The sequence below is a fragment of the Pungitius pungitius genome, chromosome 13 (assembly GCF_949316345.1).
Source record: "Pungitius pungitius chromosome 13, fPunPun2.1, whole genome shotgun sequence".
Classification (NCBI taxonomy): Eukaryota; Metazoa; Chordata; class Actinopteri; order Perciformes; family Gasterosteidae; genus Pungitius; species Pungitius pungitius.
Window position 1 is genome coordinate 9,883,432 of NC_084912.1, and position 22,987 is coordinate 9,906,418.

Here is a 22,987-nt window from a genome sequence, read left to right on the forward strand (position 1 = left end):
CTCATGATCCAAAGTGGCAGAAAACAGTTAAGACTGTGAAGTTGATGTGATTATTCCATGACTATCATTTGGAAAGGACAAGTAAATAAGAGTTAAGTTAATAAGTTGTTTTCCAGCTAAGTGGACTGACTCTAGTGAACTAAAGGAACTGAAACAATATGCATCTGCTAATCAATGGGTTTTTCATGTCATTGTCACAAATGTGTTTTGGGAGATTTGTCTTAAAACCCGTCTCCTGGCCTTCAGGCCTGAATAAAGACTGCATCAGAAAAAATAAATCTCAACCTATACAGCTGAAAAATGTGTACTCTACCTGTAGAGCAACTGTCCCACAAAAGTATGTTTCACTTTAAGAGGAGTTTATCATCGCTATGTGGCAGTGAATCAGTGACATTACGTACTCACAATGACACTTGAAGCGGATCAAGCTACAGTGTGAGTCAGATGGCCAAAACTCCTTCCCAAAATTGTCAGACACTGACACTGAGTCTGAATAGGGGAAAAAGACCCACAAACCAACCCCCCAGTGGCATTGAGTCACTAGAGCTGCCCCTTAAGGTACACTTAAAGATACACAGATGCACCAGGACTCCCTCAGCAGAGCTCCTACACATATTACATGAAAAACAAGAGTAAACACGTGAAGTCAGGTATGCCTCTTTCAAAACTTGACCTAAAATGGTAACAGCACATGACAGAGGCAATTCCAAGAGCTGTCTTTCCATGTTTATTTCTTTCTCTCAACAGCTGCCAATAAAGCCCACTTAGGTACAGAAACAAGAGCCTGATCCACTGAACATAAAACAGAATAGGACACAATTATTTAATGTTTTCATGCTGCAACTAAATGGAGAGAGAACCCAAGTTTCAATATTGCTTTTGGCAGTTCTCCTCCTGATGCTAGGCATTGGTGCAAATGAGTGCAAAGGGGCTTTTCCTCCAGCAGCTGAGGCTGTATATGCCCCCTCAACCCAGACCGATGACAGGACAAAGAGGGGGTAAAGACATGCACCATGACAACGCTGCTCGGCAACAATTTGAATCAATCACTTCTTTAATAGTTTCCCTGCGAACTCCACGCAACAGCCCCCCCCCCCCCGACACACACACCCACACCCCAACCCTACCCCCACCACCCCAATGGTGATATTTTAATCCATGTATCTCAACTGGAGGTTTGAATACCCCCCCCCCCCCCCCCCCTGTAATTACAAAATCCCTTGACCTACATCTTAGGACAGATCTGTGACATTTGCCTTCCCTCTCCTGTTTACATTGTTTTATTATAATACTATTGAGTGAAGTGTTTCATAATGTCAACTCTAAATATAGGTTAATCCTCCTTTGGAAAACTCCACAGGAATTTAGAGGCTTTTAAAATATTTTGCGTCTGTCTGTAAATCTTGCTAATGGATACCTCCTGTTTTATCTCTCACTGGAACCAACAAAGATGCCCAAAATTTAATAGACATTATGGAGAGTAATATAAACAACTGAAAACAAAGCATCAGGACATTTATTAATGTGTGTGGAATTTTTTAGTACTTCATATGTGATGCCTATATTTGTCAAAACATAATTAAAAAAGGAATAATCTCTAGCCTTTTGGAGTAAATTATTCATTAGCATTCAGTCTTTGAAAAAGCAATCAAATCTGCTTCTAGTGTGTGTCATCATATCAGTATAAGCCTTAAAAGACACAGGCCAGCAGTAAACTATGGGTTCTTAGGACATTTAAATGGTAACTAACCATCACTTTACCAATCACTTTGCTAATTAGTGTCTATGTCAAGAGGGTCAAATAAATACCAGGCCACTCTGAGCCAGGCAGTGAAGATTCAAACAAAAGAACAACAGTGTCAATGTTAAGAGATTAGGATGTAGGTCCAGCTTCATTACGGGAACCACTGAATCAAGTGACACCCTGCTGGCGACCACCTGGCTGTGACAGTCCATCCGTCCTGCACCCTCATTGCATATGGGCTACAGCTCTTTTGTTAACACCAGATGCCCTTAATGAACCAACAGTCCCTAGAGGATTGGATGTAGCAAGGGCTCAGTGAAGAGCCTTCTGGTAATCTGCCCTAGTGCAAGGTTTTTGGGATGGGAACCATCTAAAATATTACAATTTTAATGTGAAACTAGAGAGTAGAGTATTTTGCCAAAATTCATTTATAGTAACAAAGAAATAGCATTTGCAAGTAACTACCTAATAGGACATTTGTCAAAAGGGTCACAATCTCCCTTGTTTAATAAAAACATGTTTTCTGTGCATTGTGCACACATAAATATATATATATATATATAATGTATTAAGAAATTAACAAACTGCTGCTTTCTCATATATTTCAACCAACTAATTTCCATAAAACTCCATGTTTAACTAAATAATTAAATCAATGTTTAATAGGAGAAAGCATACCTTAAAGGCCTCCAGCTGTTGGTTGATGACGTCGGTTTCCATGCCGACTGCTTCCTGCGATGCTTCCTTGCCCACAGCACTGCAAAGTGTCTCTTCTGCTTGGTGGAGTTTAGTGTACAACTCCCCCAGCTTGGTGAGAGTGCTCTGCACCTGTAACTCTCTGCCTTTGGCCCTGTCCAACAGTTTACCACATTGCTTACTCAGTGCATCCAGATCTCTCTTGAGGCCTAACAGGTCAGGTGAGGTTTCGGTCTCCAGCATCTTCTTGCAGCTGTCTCCAGCATTGGCCGTGTTGGCCATCACCTCTTGCAGCTTTACCACAAAGCTCTGAATGCTGTCCTGCTGTTCCTTAAGAGTGTCCAAGTCGAGATCTACGGGAGCCATGCCGTCCAGTTCGTCATCCAGGTCTGTGAAACGGGTGAACATCTCACGGATTTGGTTTTGGAACTGCCCGATACCTTGCAGTTTACCCTCCAGGACTTGGCATGTGTCCTCTAGTTTCTTGTTTAGGGTGGTGTAGTCTTTTTCCATGCAGTCAGCCTGCAGTAAGAGGTCTGTCACTCCATCAGCATCTGGGACTTGAATCACAAGGTCCTTGGCCAAGGTCTTAAGGTGCTCCACTTGGTTCTGCACTCCCTCCAAACTCTTATGTTGGGCCTTAATGTTGGTATAATTCTTGTTGCTGTGTGCCTGCACTCCCTGTGACTCATAGCTATCCATCTGCTTCTTAGCCGCCTCAAGCTGACCCGTTGCCTCTTTGCAGGCATCATTAAATTCCTTAACTGTGTGTGAGACCTTTTCCAGGGACTCCCTTTTAGTCTGCAGACCTTCCACTACATTGTCCACTCTTTTGCCAATGCTAGCCTTCTCCAACTTGATAGCGTCTGTGTCGGCGTTGGCCACCTCAAGAAGGCTATCTGCGTCGGCGTTGAGTTGCTCCGCCATCCCTCTGTGCTTGTCGACGTCCTTCTGGAGAATTTTAAGCTGAGAAAGTGAGCTCTCAACAGCGACCGGATCTACAGTGAGTTTGAGTCGGCCCTCGCTGGCTTCGATCTCCTGAATCCAGGAGCTGAGCTTCTCTGCGTGCTCCTGATACTTCAGCGATTTCTGCAGGGCAGTCTGGAGCTTATCGGCTCGTTCCACCGAACTCTTCTTCACCTCCTCCCAGTTGGACGAGAGTGTCGTGAGCTGCCCTTGCAGAGCCAACTTTTCTGCGCCGTCAGTGTTCTGCAGAAGCATCTCCCCCTCCCCAGTGATTGTGTTATAAGCTTCCTCGTGTTCACTGAGAGCCTTTTGGAGTTTACTGTGCTCCTCCAGGGTTTGCTGCAGTACGTCCACTTTGGCAGAGATGGTCATGGGCTTAGATTGGTCCTGGAGCTTCTCGCCCAGCCACGACTGGAAGTCTTTGGAGGTCTGAATGAACTGCTGTGAGCTGGCGAAGGTTGAGTTGAGCAGCTCGATGCGTTTTTCTACAAACAGAGAAATGTGGAAATTAGTGAATTAAAAGCAGCAAAATTAAATTAATGCGTGCACATTTTTTAAAAACAAAACCAGTTTTCCGTTATACATATTACATATACTTCATGCTCGGTGGCCAAATTTCAAATAAATTGTAAGAGTCTGTATACTCAAGCAAGAGTGATTACAACCATTTAGCCGGTTACCGTCATCGAATAAATATATCTTAGTATGACTCAACACAAATAGAATGCTTCTTTCTTTCCCAACATTACAACACTACATCATCAGTTTACGGTTAGAAGCCCAACCTGCTTTCTCCTCCAGTTGTTTGAAAGGCTTGCTGACACCCTCCAGCTGCCTGGCCAGGTCTGCTTTGAGATAATCCTCGGTCACCATGGCGGTGAGCTCTGCGTTGATGGCCTCAGCCTCCTTCAGCCTCTTCCTCTCCTCTCTCAGCTGTGCCGAGATGTCATGGACACCCTCCAACTGCTTCTTGACGGCTTCGGGCTGGGTGCTGTGGCCCTGATGGTTGGCGAGCTCAGTCTCCAGCCGAGCGGCGGTCCGACTGACGCTCCTCAGTAACTCCTGAAACTGCCCCGTCTTCTCCGCGGCCTGGTCGATATGGCCGTCTCGCTGGTCCAGCTGCCCTGTGAGGCCCTGCCACTTCTGGGTGACGGTCGCGAGGCCCTCCCTCACCAGCTTGCCACTGGAGGGGTCCCGGTTGGCTGAGGAGCTCAGGATGGCGGCGGCGGCTTCCTCAAACTGCTCATACTGAGGTTTACGGCTCTTGAATTCATTCTGAAGAATCTGCAGGGTGAAAATCATACAGGATGAGCATGACTTGATGAAAACGACAGGCACAAGCGCAGGCCTGAGGTCTTTCCAAGCAGCATGCACCATGCTTACCTGCACTTGCTGTTTCTGCATCTTCAGCATGTTCGGGTCTATCGAGAGGGGTCCAAGGACACTCATCATCAGCTCTTTCTCTGAGAGCCACTGTACAAGCTGCAGCTCAGTTGTCTGGAAGATGTCCAGGTTCTTGTTGGACTGCTCCAGGTGCTGCTTCCTCTCCTCTACGGAGCCACTGATATCCTCCCAAGCAGCATCTGACCATGAGGGCAGAACAAATTATCACACCAATCTCCATTAGTCAGCATAACAGCACGTTTCTATCCACTGTCCTCCTGTTCTCCCAGTGAAACATCCCACTGTGTGGAAAATGGCACTACCGACGTGTTAATTTGACTGGTGTGGCTTAGGGCAGGTAATGAGACACATTCTGTAGGCGTGTGGTGGGGCAAAGACCAGGTGAACACTGGTAATGGTCTAACTTTGCATATCTGTCATTTTGTTTTAGCCATTACTCTGTCATAATGAGATAAATCTTTCATCTGCGGGCTTCCACACACAGTGCAGTCAAAAGCTTGCACACTTTCTCATTGAATTGAATGATAAAATGTGTCTAAAACTGGTACCTGGTGGACCTTCCAGTTTCAATGACTAACATTACCTGGGACCATCAGGAGACAACACCTTGCTGCATACCTATTTCTGACAACATCTGCTTCCATTTTGCAGCCTCAGGGGAGTTCGGATGAGTCTTAATCAAGTTGAGGAGCGTCTCTCTGAGCTTCTGGAGCTGGTCCTGCTTTTGTTTCATTTCATCCTCAAATGCCTGAGATAAAAGAAACAAAATTAATCGCGGAATCCTTTGATCTTCAACTTCATCTTATTCACAGCAGAACAAAGTCCTTAAGGACTGTGCGCATAATTCATAATAATGATTCAGACAATTTTATGCATCACATGATTTTTTTTACCCTCTGCTGTTCAAGTTGTGTTTTCACCGAATCTTTTTCGGCGGCTGCACAGTTCCAAGATGCTGCAGTCTTTTTCATGTCCCTCAGCCACGTCAACATGTTGTTCGTCTCTTCTTGGGCGTCTTTGACCTCCTGAACCGAACTTCTCAACTCTCCTGCTCGGCCTTTCAGCTTCTCCCCGAGGCTCGCGTATCCCTCGCTGACGAATGACATGTTCTGCTGAATGACCATCAGCTCTGAGGACAGCAAAAGTTACTCTAGTAAGTTTACTGAGAGTTAAAATATAATCATGAGGGTATGATAACAGTGAGGGACAATTTATATTGTAGACTTTTGGTGCCGTAGGTTCAAACTTTGATTCAGGAAAGTAACAAACACCTAAGTATTTCTGCATATTATTGGCTCTTATCACAGTAAATGATTGCTTACTCCCGTGTGTGCAAATGGATGTTTTGAACTTCGTCTGTTGATTCATTTATAAAATTAATAGCTTGACGGAAAGTGATGAAATAACTCACTCTCTACGGAGATCGTCTAAGACTCCATTTCATTAGCTGTTAAAACATTTAAAAGATAAATAAACTCCCTCTTTATTCCTTTTAACTGTATTACTCATTACTTGCTCTTTGTTTTGCAAAGAGCCTCCAGAGTTTGACAACCAGCCATAAACCCTGCACATGACACCACAAATAATGTATTTACACAGCAGCATACACACTTCATTACCTTTATTTGTTAGGTAGGAATGGCTCGCTGGACCACCACCATTAGTAAGAGCTGATGCAAAAGACAGAAGACAAAGCTCGAGTACAGGACAGGCAGAACATCTTCCCACAATCATTAATGGTTAGAAAACCCACAGCACTCAGATGTGCACCCAAACACCATGCCCCTCGTTCCACTGAACGACTCAAACAAGAGAAACTTGAAGTCAAGTCTGGAGATGTTTACCTGACTTGTTAGGAGTCTTTGTCTTGGCGGGGGATGTAAGGAAAGTCATGAGGCTAGATAGCTCCAATCCTTTACTCTTCAGGTCTTGGACAGCAGCGTCTTTGGAGGTCCACTCATCTAGTAATACCTGATTAATCAAACAAAAATGGCATATACTGTAGGATCATGGCATTTATAAAAAAACACATTTTCTGTCACGAATACAGGGTGAAATAAGTAAAATAAGTTTAAAGACAATAGGACCATAAACCCGTATAAATGTACATCTATCTATCTATTGCAAAACACACACACACCACTCTGGTTGCAAAGAACAACAACATCAGCTTCTGCTCCAACACTTAAAGTGCAGTTAGACAAACTTTGCATTAATCTCCTGACTCACGGTGACTATCTGCAGGTCCTTCTCCAGACTTTTCACGCTGCTACTTGACTGAACCGCGGGTACTTTCTCATTGGTCTGCTCCAGCCACTTGGTGAGAGCGCCGGCTGCCGATCTGAAGTCTCCCAGCTGGTCCTGACATGATGAGACCTCTGCTGTCCTGTAGTAGACAAGAATCAGTCAAATCATGGATCCAACTGTACATTATACAACCAAAGACAGGTGTTATATTTGATTAACGTGGCCACGCAGGAACCTTGTTTATCCCTTTTATGGACCAAGCTTACTTTGCATTGACGGTGTCTGTGAAGGTGCTGAAAATACTTGAGAGCTTTTCCATCTTGTTCTGGATCTGGGCTTTGTTTACGTCTGGGCTTGTTTCAGACAGTTCCTCGGTCAGAGTCTGCAGCTTCTCCAAATCGCCGGCATGTTCAGCCATCTCAGCTTTTGTGCTCTGCAGCAAAATTATATGTAAAGTTTTTGGTAAAAATGACTTAAAGAAACCATATGTAACCATTCATGGATACATACATATCAGCGGCATGGTTACCTGAATCAGCTGAGAAAGTTCATTGAAAGTTTTCCCCGGTCCGTCTGTCTCGTGAAGATCTTGTGAACGTTTCACGACAAACTGCTGAACTTTATCTGAAACCGTCTCAAACTGTTCCACCTTTTCCTTCAGCTGCTCCAACTGGCACACTTTTTCCTTGTGCTTGTTACAAGAATCAAAGAAGCGCTGAGAGAGAGCATCCATCTTGGTCTGCAGAAGGGCAGCGGCAGAAGGATCTGCCGTCTCCACAAACTTCTCCACCTTGGCTTTCATTGCTGTGATGCTGCTCTGGCGACTTGCTATGTCCTGCTCCAATGCCTTAATCGGGAGGAAAACAGTTTTAATGACTGAACATTGTTAATACGGAGCGAGTCAAAGACACAAATCAGCCCCATACAGCATCTGACGATAGAGTTTCTGGTTATAGGACGGCTAGAATAATGAGATGGTGCATACCACTTCTTTGCTGAGGATATCTCCAATGGATGCAGAGTCCAGGGGGATCTGCCCTTTGTCTTTCACACTGGCCTCCACTCCTTCCATCCATCCCATCATCTCATCCAGACCATCCTGGACGCTCATGGAACGAGTGAGCGTGATCTGCAGTTTCTCATTTCGATCACTCACAGACTTGGACAGGTTTTCGTAGCGCTCAACTATGTCATCTACGGCGAAGGTAAACAAACCAGCTCATGTTGACAACTCATAGTGTATAAACTTTAAACTGTATGTTGGAACATTCCAAAGCCAAACCTAATCCCTTCTTTGATATTATCTCTCACCTACTGTCTCCTGGATGTCGTCTGAGTTGCTCAGCAGGTCTCCTTCAGATGTTAACAAAGACTCGGCTGCTTTGCGAAGTGAGTCAATGGCAGTCTGATGTCCTGTCATCTGACCTTGCAGGGCCTGTGGATCCAAAAGGAACAGAAACATTTAACAATATCCACTTACATAGATGTCCACTGTCTACATTCATACTGTGCAGATTATGTATCTCACTTGTGTGGTGGATTGAAGATATAAAAAGTGATGTCTGGATAATATCTACTGTAAAAAGGACAATTATAGTGATTCCACGGATATGTTTCAATGCATTTGCCTAGACTCCTTCCCTTGGAGAAAGGCAGAGGATTATTTGCAGTGATTTGTAACCAAAGCCAAAATACTTTTCTTTTCGTAGGCCGACAGGCGCCTCTTATCTTGGCATGTCCTCGCTGTAAGTCACTACCTCCCTACAGAGAAATGTTCAAGCAAACTCCCAGAAGCTTTGAAAAAAGAAGCCTGCATCGTTTCTTATCCTCCTGTGGGCTTCACATAACCAGAGTTAAACTAATGCCATGTGGGTTTAAATTTGAACACAGCGCTAAAAATAACTGTGTTGTAGTTCACTCAGTGGAAACACTGTATATGGTAAGACAGGTCTATCGTGCCATGACCTCATAACCCCGTCAATGCTCCCAAGTTATGCGTGTGTTACTGCTTTAATAAAGCTTGTCTTAATTATATCATTCGATTACTCATGACCTCCATAACATCCATTCAAGTTCACGTCACTTTGATGAATATTTGTGATCAAACCGCTGGCTAAATAAAGTTGCTTTTATATGTTATTTTTAAGATGTCTGCCTCAGGGATTTACTAATCAAACACCAGTCTTTTTTAACTTTAACCGTAAAGACCGAATTATAATCAAAAGGTCATTGTAAAGGTCATTGTAACTGGTTCAAAAATTTGAGAGGCCTCACAGAAAAATGAGGAAAATGTACATCCAGATAAAGTAGAGCGCCATCTGAGAAACGTCTGAACACTTGATATCAGGGTGAGGCCGAAGATCTACAGTCGTGGTTTGCAGTTGTTCTTGCCTTGGTCTCCTCCAGCTGTTTCTGCAGGGTTTTGGGGTCAGCTGCTATGGCCTCGGATTGCTGACTTCTCGCCTCCTCCTCGGAGCTGTTGAGCCACTTCAATAGACCAGCGCTCGAGTCGTCATATTTTTTGTATTTATCAACCACATCTTTCAGGTTGTTGCCGAGCTGATTGCACTGAAACAAAGGAAAAGGAAAAACAATAATGCATCAGATAAGAGATAATTAAGTAGAAGTGCTCAATATACGAAGACAACAGTCACTAATAAATAGAAAACAGTCACTTTCTCATATACTGAAATTATCCCAGAAGACAGCGGTGTTCAAAGAAGACAAATGCTTCCCCCTAGTGGCAAGAAAGAGTAATTGCAATTCTCCAGATCCATCTGGTCAGCTGGTGACTAAATACCTGTGAATGTAGTGTTTTGTATCTGCAGGCTGCTGAATCCAGCCTGGCCTTCACAGCAGAGCAGGCTCCTGAGGTATCAACATCCAACAGAGCGTCCGTCGTCGCAGAGTCAGCCGATCCACAGGCGTTGGCCACGTCCAGCACTTTCTGTCCAGACATGGTGATGAAGCGAAGGTCCCCTTTGTGGGAAATCACATCTTCCGAGAAGCTTTTCTGTCGCTGGAGTTTGTCAGTGAAGATATTGAGGGAGCTGGCGGCGGCGCCCAGCTGCTCAATCTGGACCTCAGCCTGGTCCAACCAGCCATCAAACTCCTCACAGTCACCCTGGAACTTCTTCAGCTCCTCCTGGACACACTGCACCTGCTTCATCTGCTGTTCGGCCTGCGTCAGGGAGGCCTCGTAGCGTCCTTTCAGCTCCTGGATGTTCTTCTGCAGTTTCTCCTTCTCCTCCGGTGACAGGACGTTTGCCTGCTTGTCGAGCAGAGCCTGAGCTGACTGGGTGGCCATAATCAGATCCTGCTGCTGGGACAGGATCTCCTGGTGATGGGCCTGTGCGAATAATACAGACCTCAGAATGCAAAACCAATACATATAGGACTGTAATTATAATCTGTATTTACATTTTTATGTACGATTATGTAAAATAATGTTTTCAATTGTTTTTCACACGGTCTTTACTGTATTAAAAGGCTGGTTTACAGTATTAAGTTTTCCTGTTAGTCTGTTGAATACTGTTAAACTCTACTTTTCTTATTAAATACAGTTTTACAGCAGTTATATTTGTTGGAAATCAGTTTAACAGATATAACAGTTGATATAAATAACATTTTCAGTTTATTGTTACTTCTGCCTTTCTTTGCCACTGACATTAAACTTCACATTTGCATATGTAATGTAATGCTAAAAAAACCTAGATGAAAGTACTGAGTGCAGAGCAACAATTGTCCCTCTACGTTTATGCAACAAAACGACTATACCTTGACCCTGTCATACTGCTTATCGAGCTGCAGGGAGGTGTCGTTTTTCCCGCTGGTTTCTCTGCCAAAATCATTTTCAATGGCCCGTACAGCGTTTCCATTGGCATCGTCATCCGCTCCAATCAGTCCAGTGGCTGAGGTTTCTTCTGGAAGGTTTCCATTCTCCTTACTTATATGGTCAGTTTGATCCAGACCACTCTTGTTTTCATTTCCTATGTTGGATATCCAGTCAAGGAGACCCTCGATTTTGTTCTTACTTTCTTCAAGCCGCTCAACAGCTGCTGCCTGAAAATACAGATGAATAACGTACTGAAATGTGAAAAATAAATACAAAACATTGGCTTTAAGTTTGGCGTTATGATAATATAACTGAAATAACAATCTAAGATATGATGCATTACATAGTTTTTAGAAACAACTCGGACCTTTTCGCTCTCCTGTTTGATTGCTGTGGTAACAACCTTCTCCAAATCCTTCCTGGACTCCTCGGCCCGCTGGTTAATGACTTTGGCTTTGGCTTTGGCCTCCTCCAACTTGCCCTCGATGATGGCAATTTGATCGGGCGTCAGCTTGCTCCGGTTTTCCTCCAGAAACCTTTTCGTACCGGTGATGACGTCGTTCAAGGCGCTGGCATTTGTCAACACGTCCTTTTGCAGAGCCTTGAGATAAGGAGGAGCAAGAATAGAGTGATCAAATTAAAAACTGATGAAAACTGGGACACATACCATGCTTCTTGAAAGCAAAAAGAAAATGTATTTCACACCTGGTGTTCCTGTTGGTACTGCTGAAGGTCTGTGACACACTCAGCATTTCCTGCCTGTTGCTGATGACCAATCAGCTGGTTTTCTGTCAGGGTGAGATTATCACACACTTCCTCCAACTTCTCAGCAAAGTCCTTGTGTTTCTCCAACAAAGACTGTCAAACAAGAATAAATACACAGGTAAATATCCCAAAAGGCTGCGACTAAACACATTCACATCTACAATTGACAAAACCCAGAAATCCTACAACAGTGTCCAGGCTTATTTCTACGGTCCAAATCAATATTTGGGAACACAAACCACAAAACAAGGGTTGACAAACAACCCAAAGACTGCTTTAGTATACATTTCCCTTCACAACACCAGTGTATAAACCCAGTATGCTGTAAACATGCTATTTCGTCATTCGCCGCTTTGGTCTTGAGATGGTAACAAGCACATTATGCTGTGCATGTTATTCTGCCTGTTGTGGGCGAACGTGTTCCAAAAGACATGGTGCATTTTGTCCATTGTTAAATGTTCAGTAGGGTCTTGAAGGCCTGTAGGATATAACCATCACAAAGAGTTAGTCTGCAAGACCGATCAAGCATGCAAAGCTGTTATTTTTCCTGAACAATGAAAGCATTCACAGCAGAACCCCCTTGGAAGCAAATGCCCAATATTCACTTATATATGTATATATATATATATATATATATATATATATATATAAAACATTTGAACATATTGAGATGGTGAAACGGTCAAAACTAGAAACGCTGGGATACTTTTAAATATTCATTACTTATAAAAAAGGTCTGTTATTTGAATCTAAATCCACAAAAATCCACATTAATATTCAATATTAGCTGAATAGAATTTGTTTTATTGCATGTGTTTCGTTTAAGTGGATTTACGTTTTATTCTTATCAATAAATGATAGTTCCAATACTGACGAGTAACACAGCTTACACAGCCTACTTTACATGCACTATTAGCATTCATTATCAGCTTCAATTTGCATTCAACAAACCAAACATGTAATGTTTAGAAATATGTGATCTTTTTTCCCCAGGCAGACCTTCTCCTGGCTCTCCCTCTCCTTAGTGTCCAGGAGATTATCCAAGGCACTCCTCTGAGTGACAAGCCTCTCTGTCTGGCTCCTAAACGCTCGCTGAGTTGTGCTCAGGAACTTGAGGAGGTAGCTGCTCTGAGCTGGACTCAGAAACTGAGCGTGCTCCGAAATAAAGCATTGGATATCGAACGTGACATCCTCTAACTTGACCCTGGCTTCTGTAAGCAGGTGGCTCTCTGAGTCCTGGAGGAAAAGATGGAAATGTGCAGGGTAAGGTTCTGAAGGCGATCTAGGAATGGGATGTTTATTTATCCAACGAGTGTATTTAAAGATACCCTGTTCTGCTGAATGAAATGTTTCAGTGTGTCCACATCACATGGTTTTAAATCCACGTCACACATTCCTGGGTTGTTCTGGACGAGGCCCGCCAGTTCATCAAGGTCACTCAGATGTTTTTGGTACGTTGACTCTAAATTAATCTACAAACAGAAATCACATTTAAATTGCTGATGCAAGTATTACATATTTTGAATGACTTGCAATGAGCACTGACCTTTCCAGTTTCCATTGCTTTAATTAGGGAGCTACTCCTTTCTGCAAACACTTGGGAAACAGCAGTAAAATCGGTCTCTAAATCCAGATATGTCGAGGACAAATCGTGGTGGATCTGTGTGGGAATGTCCTCATCAGCAGAATTTAAGAGGTATCGGGCTTTCTCCATGTCCGCTGTCAAAACATCCGCCACTCGAGTGAATTGGGACTCCAGAGACTGGATAATAAAAGCACAGTTTGTTAGGAACTGATTCATACCTGTCTAAACATACGATAAACGTTGAGAATATATAATATATTATAAATATTGACCTGAAAATCCTCCTTTTGAATCTGCAGTTCTTCCATGTTGTTGCCAATGGGTGCCTGGATTAGAAGGTCTTTTCTGACATCTTCTAAAACATCTGCATGATCCTGCAGTCTCCCTACACACTCCAAAAAATCCTGGATAGAGAACAGCTGTGGGGGAGGGAAAAACATGAGTAGCCGATGTCACTTCGAAGGGAGAGGTTTAGCTTAGCAGTGAAATAACTCGACATGTACCTTATTTTTGACCTCCTCAACTTTGCAGACATCTGAGCTGCCCGACGACCGAGGCGACGGCGGCTGACTGTCTGCAGCAGAGCGACAGAGGCCCGAGTCGTCTTCTCCCTCTGAGCTCTCCTCCTTGATGCTCTCCAGTGTGTGCCACCGCTCCTCCTGAGAGTCTGCCCCCATGGCGTCCCCTCCGAGAGAGTCTCCTCCCAGGGCACTGTTCAAAGTGTCCACCACCTCCTGGAGCATTGAAAGGTCTTGACTTGAGGAAACGGTCTGAAGAACCTGCAGCAGATGCAGCTGGATGTTTGGTGCGTCGGACTGCTCCGTCTTTTTGGTGACTTCCTCTTCCTGCATTATGAGTAGCGAGTTTCCACTGTCTTTGTTGTTTGAACTAAGGGCATTTTGCTTCAGGTCCGGGTTACTGCTGCCTAAAAGTGCACGAGGCCTGTCATTCTCCTGAAGGCGACCTTCGTCTAAAGGGTGTGGAGCGTTCGAAAATACTGCGATAGAGCTTTCGGTGTCTCGAAACGGTGCCTTTTGCAAATCTCCGACATCAGTCCCTTTTGTAATCCCCTCCGCTTTGTCCACATGGCTCCGCACATCATTAGAAAACGCTGATGAGGAAGCATCGGACGCAACGCAGCTCTCTGACAGGAAATTTGTATTTTTTACCTGGAGATGCTCAGGAGCAAACACAGCTAACCGTTTTTCCTCCTGTACAATACGAGATCCTAAACCCGCTCCCAGAATAGCTTCGGACTGTCCCGAGGTCATTTCTGACGCAGAAACATTGTCGCCAATATTTTCTTCACCTCTTGCCGCCCGTTCATGTCTGTAGACGGAGATCTGCTCCGTGTCGGTGGGGAGTGTGAAGCTGTCCGCGCGCCGCCTCTCTGAGGAAAGGCCGTCTGTGCAGGACGCCACATCCTCTGCAGCACTGGGCTGGGAATCCTTGCCAGACAATATTCTTTCGAGAGAAATTCTGCTGGTGCTTTCAGTGCGGCACTCTTCATCTCCACCTCTGAGACCGGCATTGGCCGAGACGGCTTCATCATAAACAAAGAGGCTCCTGCGACCATTTTGAGAGCAGCGGGGCTCGGGTCCAACACTGACCTCACTCTCTGAATGAAGTGCTGCCTGCTGAGGTAACGTCATTCTGCTGCCATCCTCAGTGGTGTCATTGTTTCCCCCGGACTCTGAGGTGACTGCACGTCCCAGCAGATCTCTGGGTGGTACGTGATCTACGCTCCGAGTCGGCTCGCCGTCCAAAGGTGACAGAAGTGCACACGGGCCGATCTCTGCTGAGCGTCCCTCAGAGCCGCTTTGGGATGACAGAATGTGTGATTCACTCTCCCTGACTCCCACTTGAGCGATGAAAAAATCTTTATCTATAGGTGAGCTGTCAGATTTGAAGTTATTATCAGAAACTGAATATTGACCCTGGCTTTCTGCGCTATCAGTGCTAGATGGACGTGACTGATGGATGACGCATGGAGCAAGGTCTTCTGTCACAACCTCCAAATCTGTCAGCTGACTGTTGATTGCAACTCGGGAATCAGTGTCTTTAGCTATCAAAGGCGATTCGTCAATGAGGTGAAGACACTCGGCAGTAAACCGACTCCACGAGGAGTGTGAGCTCATCAGAGAGTCATGATCGCTAACTGAGGGGGAGGTGGGACGGAGATATTTACTCATCTCTCCTACATTTCCTGTTGTTTGACACTCTTCATCTTCTCTTCCTCCATCTTTGATATTAGCCTCTTCATTAGACATATCAAGAACCTTAGCAGCACTCTTCTTCTCAGCCTCATTATTATCATTTAAACGTTGATGGTGATCATCACAGAATGAGCGGGTGACGTTTTCTTCCGGGTAACAGTAACAGTCATCTTGAACTGATCCGGGCTGCAATGACTCACGGATGCTGAAAAGGCGTTGCTCCTCTATGACACCAAGAGCAGTAGTAGAGCGCATGGAGGCATCAGACACGGCCTGTTCTAAAACAACCATTGTGGTCTCCTCATCTCCTGCGACGTTACCTAGTCCCTTACTAAGCGCTCCCTCGAGGTCACAACGCCCACCACAGGTGTCATCTAAAACATCACGTCCCCCCATTGGTGCTTTCAGAAGTTTGATAGCACAGTCTTGTTCGTTTTGGACCTCCGACAAGCAGTCGGAGTGTAAAGTGTCATCGAGGGTAATATCTGTACCTTCTGATTCACGGCAAAGTGACTCAGTGTTTTGTGGTGGAAGCGTTTGTTGGACGGATTTTATTGAACACTCGGAGTCGACCATCGTCGGCGGAGAGCCATCGTTGGTTCGGTTCGAAGAGCATATGGTCGGACTAAAACTTTGACTTAAGCCTTCACTATCAGAACCTTTGTCATACATTTGGAAGGGGTTTAGACCACTTTCATGAAAATCATCCGACTTTGTGTTGTTGTGAAACATGGTTTCCTCCGCTGCATGACTCTCTGTGGTATCCATTCCAAGGTCATGATCTAAAGTTTCCGGTTTTGGAGCCTCATCATCTGCAGATATTTTTTCATCAATGCGGATTCTCCCGTCGGCCGACAAAACAAAATTCTGTTCATCCAATGCTTGTTGCCTGTGTTTCATCAACTCCTCTGTCTCCTCATCTATGTGCAGCTCTGAAAGCTCTCCAACATTTAAAGTCAATGAAGTTACATTTTTGTTCTCAAAGATGACTAAATCCTCAAGAAAAATCCGAACCATTTCACTAAGCTGTCTATCAAGTATAAGGACCCTGTGTCCTGACTCGGGATCGAGGTAACTGTTCAACCTCAGGTAGGACGTGAATAGCCGAGTTGCCTCCGCATGAGTCGGGATGCAGTCGACCTCCAAGCAATCTGCAGCGTGATGGCATCCATCTAGTCTGAGTTTTTTGTACATAAGCCAAGATGAAAACTTCTCGTTAAGGTGGTCGACCTCAGGAAACACATCAGGAATATCTACAGATTTCAGAATCTCTGCTGTGTAAGTGTCAATCAAACCGTTCTGTACGGCGCATGCGATGTCTACCACCTCTGAACTTTCGGGAATATAAAATGCTGCTATCTTTTCCCGATTACTAAACGCCGTGCTGGTGAACTCATCCCTGGTGATTTGTTGGTCACGCTGGAATGAGGTGGACACTGACGGGATCTCCCCACGGGGCAACACAAGTCCCATGAACTGCTCCGGATTTTCAAGCACAACGAGTGTGCTGCTAGAGCGCATCAAATCACATTGAATGGCTGCATCCACCTTCAGGCCTTCAATATTACTCATTACTTCTTCTGACATGGTCTCCTGATCGCTTAGGCCATCAGAAAAAGACCTCAAAGTGTTTAAGCTCCTTCCTGATGTCAGTGATTTATCTTTGCTGAGGCACTGTAATATAAGTCTATTAACTTCCTGCACTGGTTCTAAGAGTGACACATCTTCAGCAGCACTGGGATTACTCTCATCCTGGATGGTCTTTTGCCTCTGAATGATCTCTAAGTAGACAGAAGCAGATATTAAACCGCACCGAAAGGCACTCTCCAGGGTCAGTGCGTCCCCCGTGTAGCACACATTCAATCCGTCGTGGACTTCTTTGACTTCAATCATCTTGATGATCGGGTCTTCACACGTGGCCGCTTCCCTAGCTGCTGCTATGTCAGAGAGCAAAGCAGAGGAGACGTTTGCGCACTTTTCGTTCAGACTTGGCAAGTGATCCAGCGTGGATTCATAGAGGAGATCTTGGTCCCGGTCCAGACAGACATACTGCTCCAACTGAGAGAAGTTGGAGGTTGCAGGTTGGGCGTCCCCAGTTATCTGATCCATCAGGCCACTCGTGGGTCCGATCCCAAGCCTTGCACCACTGGGTTTCAAATCCTAAAGAGAATGACAATTCCACATATTACACAACTGCTTTATTCATAAAGTATGTATTTGTTAAATTTGCAGTTAAATCATTCAAAAGCAAAACAAAAGGCGTACTCACCGACAGACACATATGGGCATGTTAAAAGATCATGTGCACAAGGGCAAGACTGCACCAGGGTTGCAACAGGAGAATGTGGGATAATACATTTAAAGCTATCATGCATCTAGGAATAAAGTACACAGCATCTTGCAGAAACAGGGTTGTTAATCACATCACATACTGTAGGTGAGGGGTTATGTGTCATATCTGTTATCCTGTGGAAATCAAGCACGTTAACAATGCTGGCATTTTCAGACCAAAGCCGGGCACAATTGACGCATGTTTACAGCATACTCAGATTTTCTGGGAAAGCATAAATATTGATTCTGACCCATTTTAATAGAATAAAAAGAGAGATGCAAAAAGACTGCTCACGCTATACTAAGGAGAAGAGGAAAAACGTTAGTCATGCAGCTGAACATCAGGTGACGCTGCCTTGGAACACAAAATGAGACACAAATTGCAAACCAAAGCAGAAACCAACAAGTTCCCAAACCTCTTCTGCAGAAGTTGTCTGATCGGAGAGTTCATTGTAGGCCTCATTGAGCGCCTTCAGCTGCTCCTGGGCCTTTTCTCTCTCCTCCTCTGTCATTCTGTAAAAACAAAAAGCAAAGAAGGATGCTGACGGACTTTAAACAGCAGATTAAGCCTTGTGCCTGTTGGTCACAGTAGCTAAACGTACTTGTCGCTGTGTTTGTTCAGCATCATTTGTGTGGCTCTCAGGGCTTCAGCGATTTGTTCCTTCTTAGTGACCTTTTCTTCAACTGACACCTAGAACATCAAACAGGGACATATTAATACTTTATAAGCAGGGAAACTACTCTTCTTTATATTTAGAGGACTACACTTCAAACAATACTGTACTGCAGGATATCATTTAAGTAAAGAGGGAAAAAAGGCCCACAAAGACTCACACACCAGAAGTGTTTTGACGGATTTACATTTTTCAGTTGAATTATTCATTTAAAATATATTAGATTTGGTTTATAACAAAAGCGTTGCTTTCCAGGGACTGGGATGTTTTTGTATTTGCTTGATTTGTGCATTATTTTTTTTTCTAACTTACATGGAGGGACAGAATATATGATGGTTTCATCATTTGAAAAGAAAAACCCCAAATAAGTAAGACCAAACCTGTCATTATTCATATTTGAATATTATAACTGGAAATGTATATACATTTTTTTTAAATACGTGTATTTGATAACAACAATAAAGTATTTATTTGCTCTTATTCTCGTCCAGGATATGGAATGAACAGAGCAAACAGTCTGGATTAACTGGATGGTGTGTTTTCTCAACTGCATCATTTGTTGATCTGAACGTGGATGAAAAGCAGCTTTTAGCAAAAAGTCAACTTTTTAAAACATATATTTTACTAATTATAGAACATGAGTAATGGTAGTCTAAACTACTCTGCATGTTTAGGTTTTTCTATTCTATACACACTGAAAAGAATGAATTCTGCCAAACCATCAGAAAAAATCTTAAAGAAAATGAATCTGCCTCTAAGCATCATCCACAATGCCATGGTGATAAAACTAAAATGTATCTTGAATAAGGTCAGCTTTGGACTAAAAGTAATGTAATGTCTATCTTGCTGGATTTCATTTATTAGTCAGTGCGTTTGTTGTGGAATGTGAGTGCTTGTGCAACTTTTGGTGTTATTGAATCAGTTGGGGGTGATTGAAATAATAAGATATATCATGAAATCCATAATATAAATCATTCTTCTCTGTACAGGATATATGACACGGTAATTACACTCACTGCCTATAGAGGGAAATATATGGATTCCATGAATCAGAAATTAAGCAGTGTGTTTTTTTATTAGAAATCATACACTGTGGCAGCAGAAAGGCTGTGATTTCATTTTGATTAGGAAAATACTCTGTAGGAAAAACCTCATGTTAAAACAGGACACACCAGAAAACACCAAAATCAGTACACATCATTTACCTGGGGCTTATTAGAGGCATCTGTGTTGGCATTGCTATCTTTCAGAGCATTCCTGTCATTGCTTGGGCTCTGCTTCACATTGGACATCCAGTGCAACAGTTTGCTAACCTTATCCCCGTGCTCTCTCTTCTCCTCATCAACAGATCTCTATAATTAAAACAGATGGGTTTTTGTCACGATTATTAACTTTTTCTTAAAAAGGCAAAAACAAAGGTGTGTGTGTGTGTAGGGGGGGGGGGGCTGCTGAAATTAAATGTATAACCAGAGTAAAATACAAAAGCCCAACAACCATTGACAGTTACATTACCCCGTGAATCAAATATTTACATATGACACCCCCCAAAAAAGACATCCGGTGAAGTCAAAGTAACTTCACATTTAAACACGCAACCAAAGAAAATACTACAGGTTTTAATGCAGTTGATCGGGCCGCACTTTACAAATGTGTATTAGTTATACGCCTGAGCATAGTGAAACATTGTTTTAGCCCCAAAACCATGAACCTTTGTGGCCTCCAGTAACCTCAACCCTGTGTGGCAGTCGTACACACTTCTTTCGAGCGCCTCCCTGAATGTGATTCTCCTCTTGGTCTTTGGACAGGTGAGGCTTTTGGTCTGAAACTTCTCTTCCCTGAGACCAGCGGCAGTAGCTTTGTCGACGAGGCCGCTCTGGACGAACTCCTCGAGGGAGACTCTGTCGTGAGTGCCGGGGTTTATCAACCCTCCGGTCAGCAGCTGGAATTCAATACAGCGAAAACCGGCGTCCTTGGGGAGGAGATTCTCCTGAATGGCCTGAGTGATGGACACAGTCCTTGAGGTCTTGGGGTGGACGATGCCCTCAAATGCCTGCTCAAACTGCTGCAGCTGCTGATTCAACGACTCGTCTAAAAGGCCTCTTTCCAGAGCCTCCGAGAGAGTAACCTTCTCCCCTGAAGAGGGGTCACAAATGCCCCCGGTGCAGGCCTGTGCCTCCAACAGCCTGGAGGCGGTGGCTCTATCGGTCAGGCCCTGTTGAAAACCCTGGAAAACGGAAAGCCGGCTCCTCCGAGCGACGTCCCAGAGGCCAGCGATGGGGCTGTGGACGTCCTCCACGACCACCATCCTCGAAAATATGATGTCCGCAATCTCGTTCGCGCTCAGGAGACCGCTGCGGTAGCTCTCCAACTCGGGCGCTTCCAGAAACCTCTGACTCAGAGCGGACTCCAGGCAAAGTCGACGGCCGCCTTTGACATCCGTGAGGATGTGAAGTTTGCGTCCGCCGGCGCCGGCCAAAGACTTTTCCCGCCATTCGCTCTCCTGCTGCGACAGGAACAGGTACGTGCTCCTGCTAATGTGTCCTCCCTTGAACGCTTCGTGAGCTGACATCTGGATGCCACAGCTGCTGCCCACCACGGACACTCGGTGAGAGCGTGCGGGGGAGGCGCTCGTCAGACGCTCCTCGCCAAACGGGAAGAGAAGCGCGCCGCCGTCGATGTCGTAGAGGCACATCTTCAGTATCTCAGAGTAGTATGCTTTGTGTCCCGTGTCGGGGTTGTGGAAACCTTTGGGGTTGCTGATCGGATCGCACAGACCCCGAAGGGTCTCCTCGTTCAAAAGCCCGTGAGCGACGGCAGCGCCGGGCGGCACGCGGGCGCCGGTCTCCGGGTCGACCAGCCCTCCGGCGGCCACCTGGACCTCGAGGATCTTCTTGCCTTTGTATCTATCCAGAATCCTCTCCTCCATGGCCTGGAACACAGAGAGCTTTTTGCCAGCGTGGACGTAGCCGCTGACAGCTTTCTCGGCCTCCATCAGTCGATCTTTCAGGCCCGTGTCAACGATGCCTCTCTCCAGAGCCTCGGCCACCGAGTGCGTTCGCCCCGTGGTCAGATCGGTCAGGCTTCCTGTTGCAGCCTGAGCCTCCAGGAAGTCGAGAGCATACGTGTTGGCTAAGAAGCCCTTCTCGGCAGCCTCTAGGAAAGAGATCTTTTTCTTGCTTGATTCCACATAAACTCCGGCAATAGTAGTCGGTTTGCCGGCTAAGTGGGCGAGAGATGTTTGCGCGTCTCCCGCCTCAAGCCTACGTGCAACCTCTTCGTCCGTGAACCCCAACTTGGTTGCGTTTTGAACACTCGTGCTGCCTTTTATTTCCGTGAGCTTTCGGGAGGTCGAACAGGTGCCGCTCCGTTTTCCCTCGTCGTCAGACGCGTCTCCACATGTTTCTCTGATTCGATGGGTCGTCGTCTTAGTCATGTGCTGTGTTTGGTGTCTCAGTCCACACAGAGCCGCGTATCCATGCGTTGTCACAGACATCGACTCATCGGATATAATTTGGCTCATTTGCACATCTTTTTGAAGATGAGTCAGACTCTGACAATGAGAGCAATTTTCTGTTTTCTTTGATGGGCCATCCTGAAGGCTTTGGCTATATATATTTTCTTTCTCCATTGTTGCCATCTGTAGATGTGACAGTAAAAGTACTTTTAAGTTACAGTGGACTAGAGTTCAGGTAGAAATGACTAAAATTGGAAAGAAAATGTAAAACTGTATTATCTTTAAATATGCTGTATTTCTTCTAAATATTATACTGGAATGCTGAACTAACTTCATCCATACCTCTGAGGAGACTTTCATCTTTAGAGTCTGGTGCTGCAGGTCGTACTCTGCACTTTCGTGCGAGGGCGCCACCTGCTGCCTCGCGGGATGTTCTGTCTTCATCAAAGCCGTTTGGTGTTCTTTCACGTGGTCACGGCTGGTTTCAATCACTTCCCATTTGTTCCTCTTCTGGTTTTCAGTCTTCATCCGGACCTCCAGCGTCAAAAGCTTTTCCTGAAGATGTTTCACTTGTTCGACGTAGAAATCCATTTGTTCCCGCAGGGATTTTGCTTCATTTTCCTTCAGTGTCAGTGTCCACTCACTATCTGTCAGCTGGTCTGTATCACTTGACTGCTCTTTGCTTTGAGAAGCGAGTGTAAGTCTGTGCTGCTCGCGTTGGGCGACTGCCATTGAGAGGTCTTGTTCCAGCTTTGTATTTACTTGCTGCAGTTGGTTCATTTGGATCTGCAGATGCTTTGTTTCCACATGCGTTTGATGCAACAAATTCATCTGTTTCAAGTCTGGATTAAAATAGCGGTTTAGCATCTCTAAAAGTTCCTCCCTATTTGATTGCTGTTGCGACATCCCACTTTCACTTAATATTTCAGATTGGAGTAAGATGAGGTGGTTCTGTATTTCAGTGTGCACTAGCAACAGCTGCCTCTCATAGCCCTCTTTCTGGAGTTTTAGTTTACTTTTCAACTCTTCAAGCATGCTCTTGCACTTTTCAAGTTGTTCTTCCATCTGCT

The 22,987-nt window shown here is 44.8% G+C and overlaps 1 protein-coding gene across 21 annotated transcripts in view; it reads right to left on the minus strand.

Annotated features, from left to right (window-relative positions):
• Positions 1–22,987, minus strand: part of dst (dystonin) — an 86,637-nt gene that overhangs the window by 25,358 nt on the left and 38,292 nt on the right. For 20 of the 21 annotated variants that reach the window (XM_037465463.2, XM_037465446.2, XM_037465458.2 and 17 more), the window contains 25 exons: positions 19,669–19,815; positions 18,392–18,480; positions 18,206–18,302; positions 13,746–17,618; positions 13,515–13,661; positions 13,204–13,419; positions 12,986–13,129; positions 12,657–12,893; positions 11,598–11,750; positions 11,260–11,493; positions 10,835–11,119; positions 9,858–10,406; positions 9,449–9,625; positions 8,369–8,492; positions 8,043–8,251; positions 7,587–7,904; positions 7,324–7,490; positions 7,040–7,196; positions 6,655–6,781; positions 6,430–6,480; positions 5,704–5,939; positions 5,429–5,558; positions 4,790–4,989; positions 4,192–4,690; positions 2,423–3,891 (listed from right to left, as the gene is read on the minus strand). In XM_037465463.2, coding sequence (XP_037321360.2) covers positions 2,423–3,891; positions 4,192–4,690; positions 4,790–4,989; positions 5,429–5,558; positions 5,704–5,939; positions 6,430–6,480; positions 6,655–6,781; positions 7,040–7,196; positions 7,324–7,490; positions 7,587–7,904; positions 8,043–8,251; positions 8,369–8,492; positions 9,449–9,625; positions 9,858–10,406; positions 10,835–11,119; positions 11,260–11,493; positions 11,598–11,750; positions 12,657–12,893; positions 12,986–13,129; positions 13,204–13,419; positions 13,515–13,661; positions 13,746–17,618; positions 18,206–18,302; positions 18,392–18,480; positions 19,669–19,815 — 10,035 coding nt within the window. The remainder of the gene's footprint in view (positions 1–2,422; positions 3,892–4,191; positions 4,691–4,789; positions 4,990–5,428; positions 5,559–5,703; positions 5,940–6,429; positions 6,481–6,654; positions 6,782–7,039; positions 7,197–7,323; positions 7,491–7,586; positions 7,905–8,042; positions 8,252–8,368; positions 8,493–9,448; positions 9,626–9,857; positions 10,407–10,834; positions 11,120–11,259; positions 11,494–11,597; positions 11,751–12,656; positions 12,894–12,985; positions 13,130–13,203; positions 13,420–13,514; positions 13,662–13,745; positions 17,619–18,205; positions 18,303–18,391; positions 18,481–19,668; positions 19,816–22,987) is intronic. The other variant, XM_037465462.2, reaches the window with a different exon arrangement.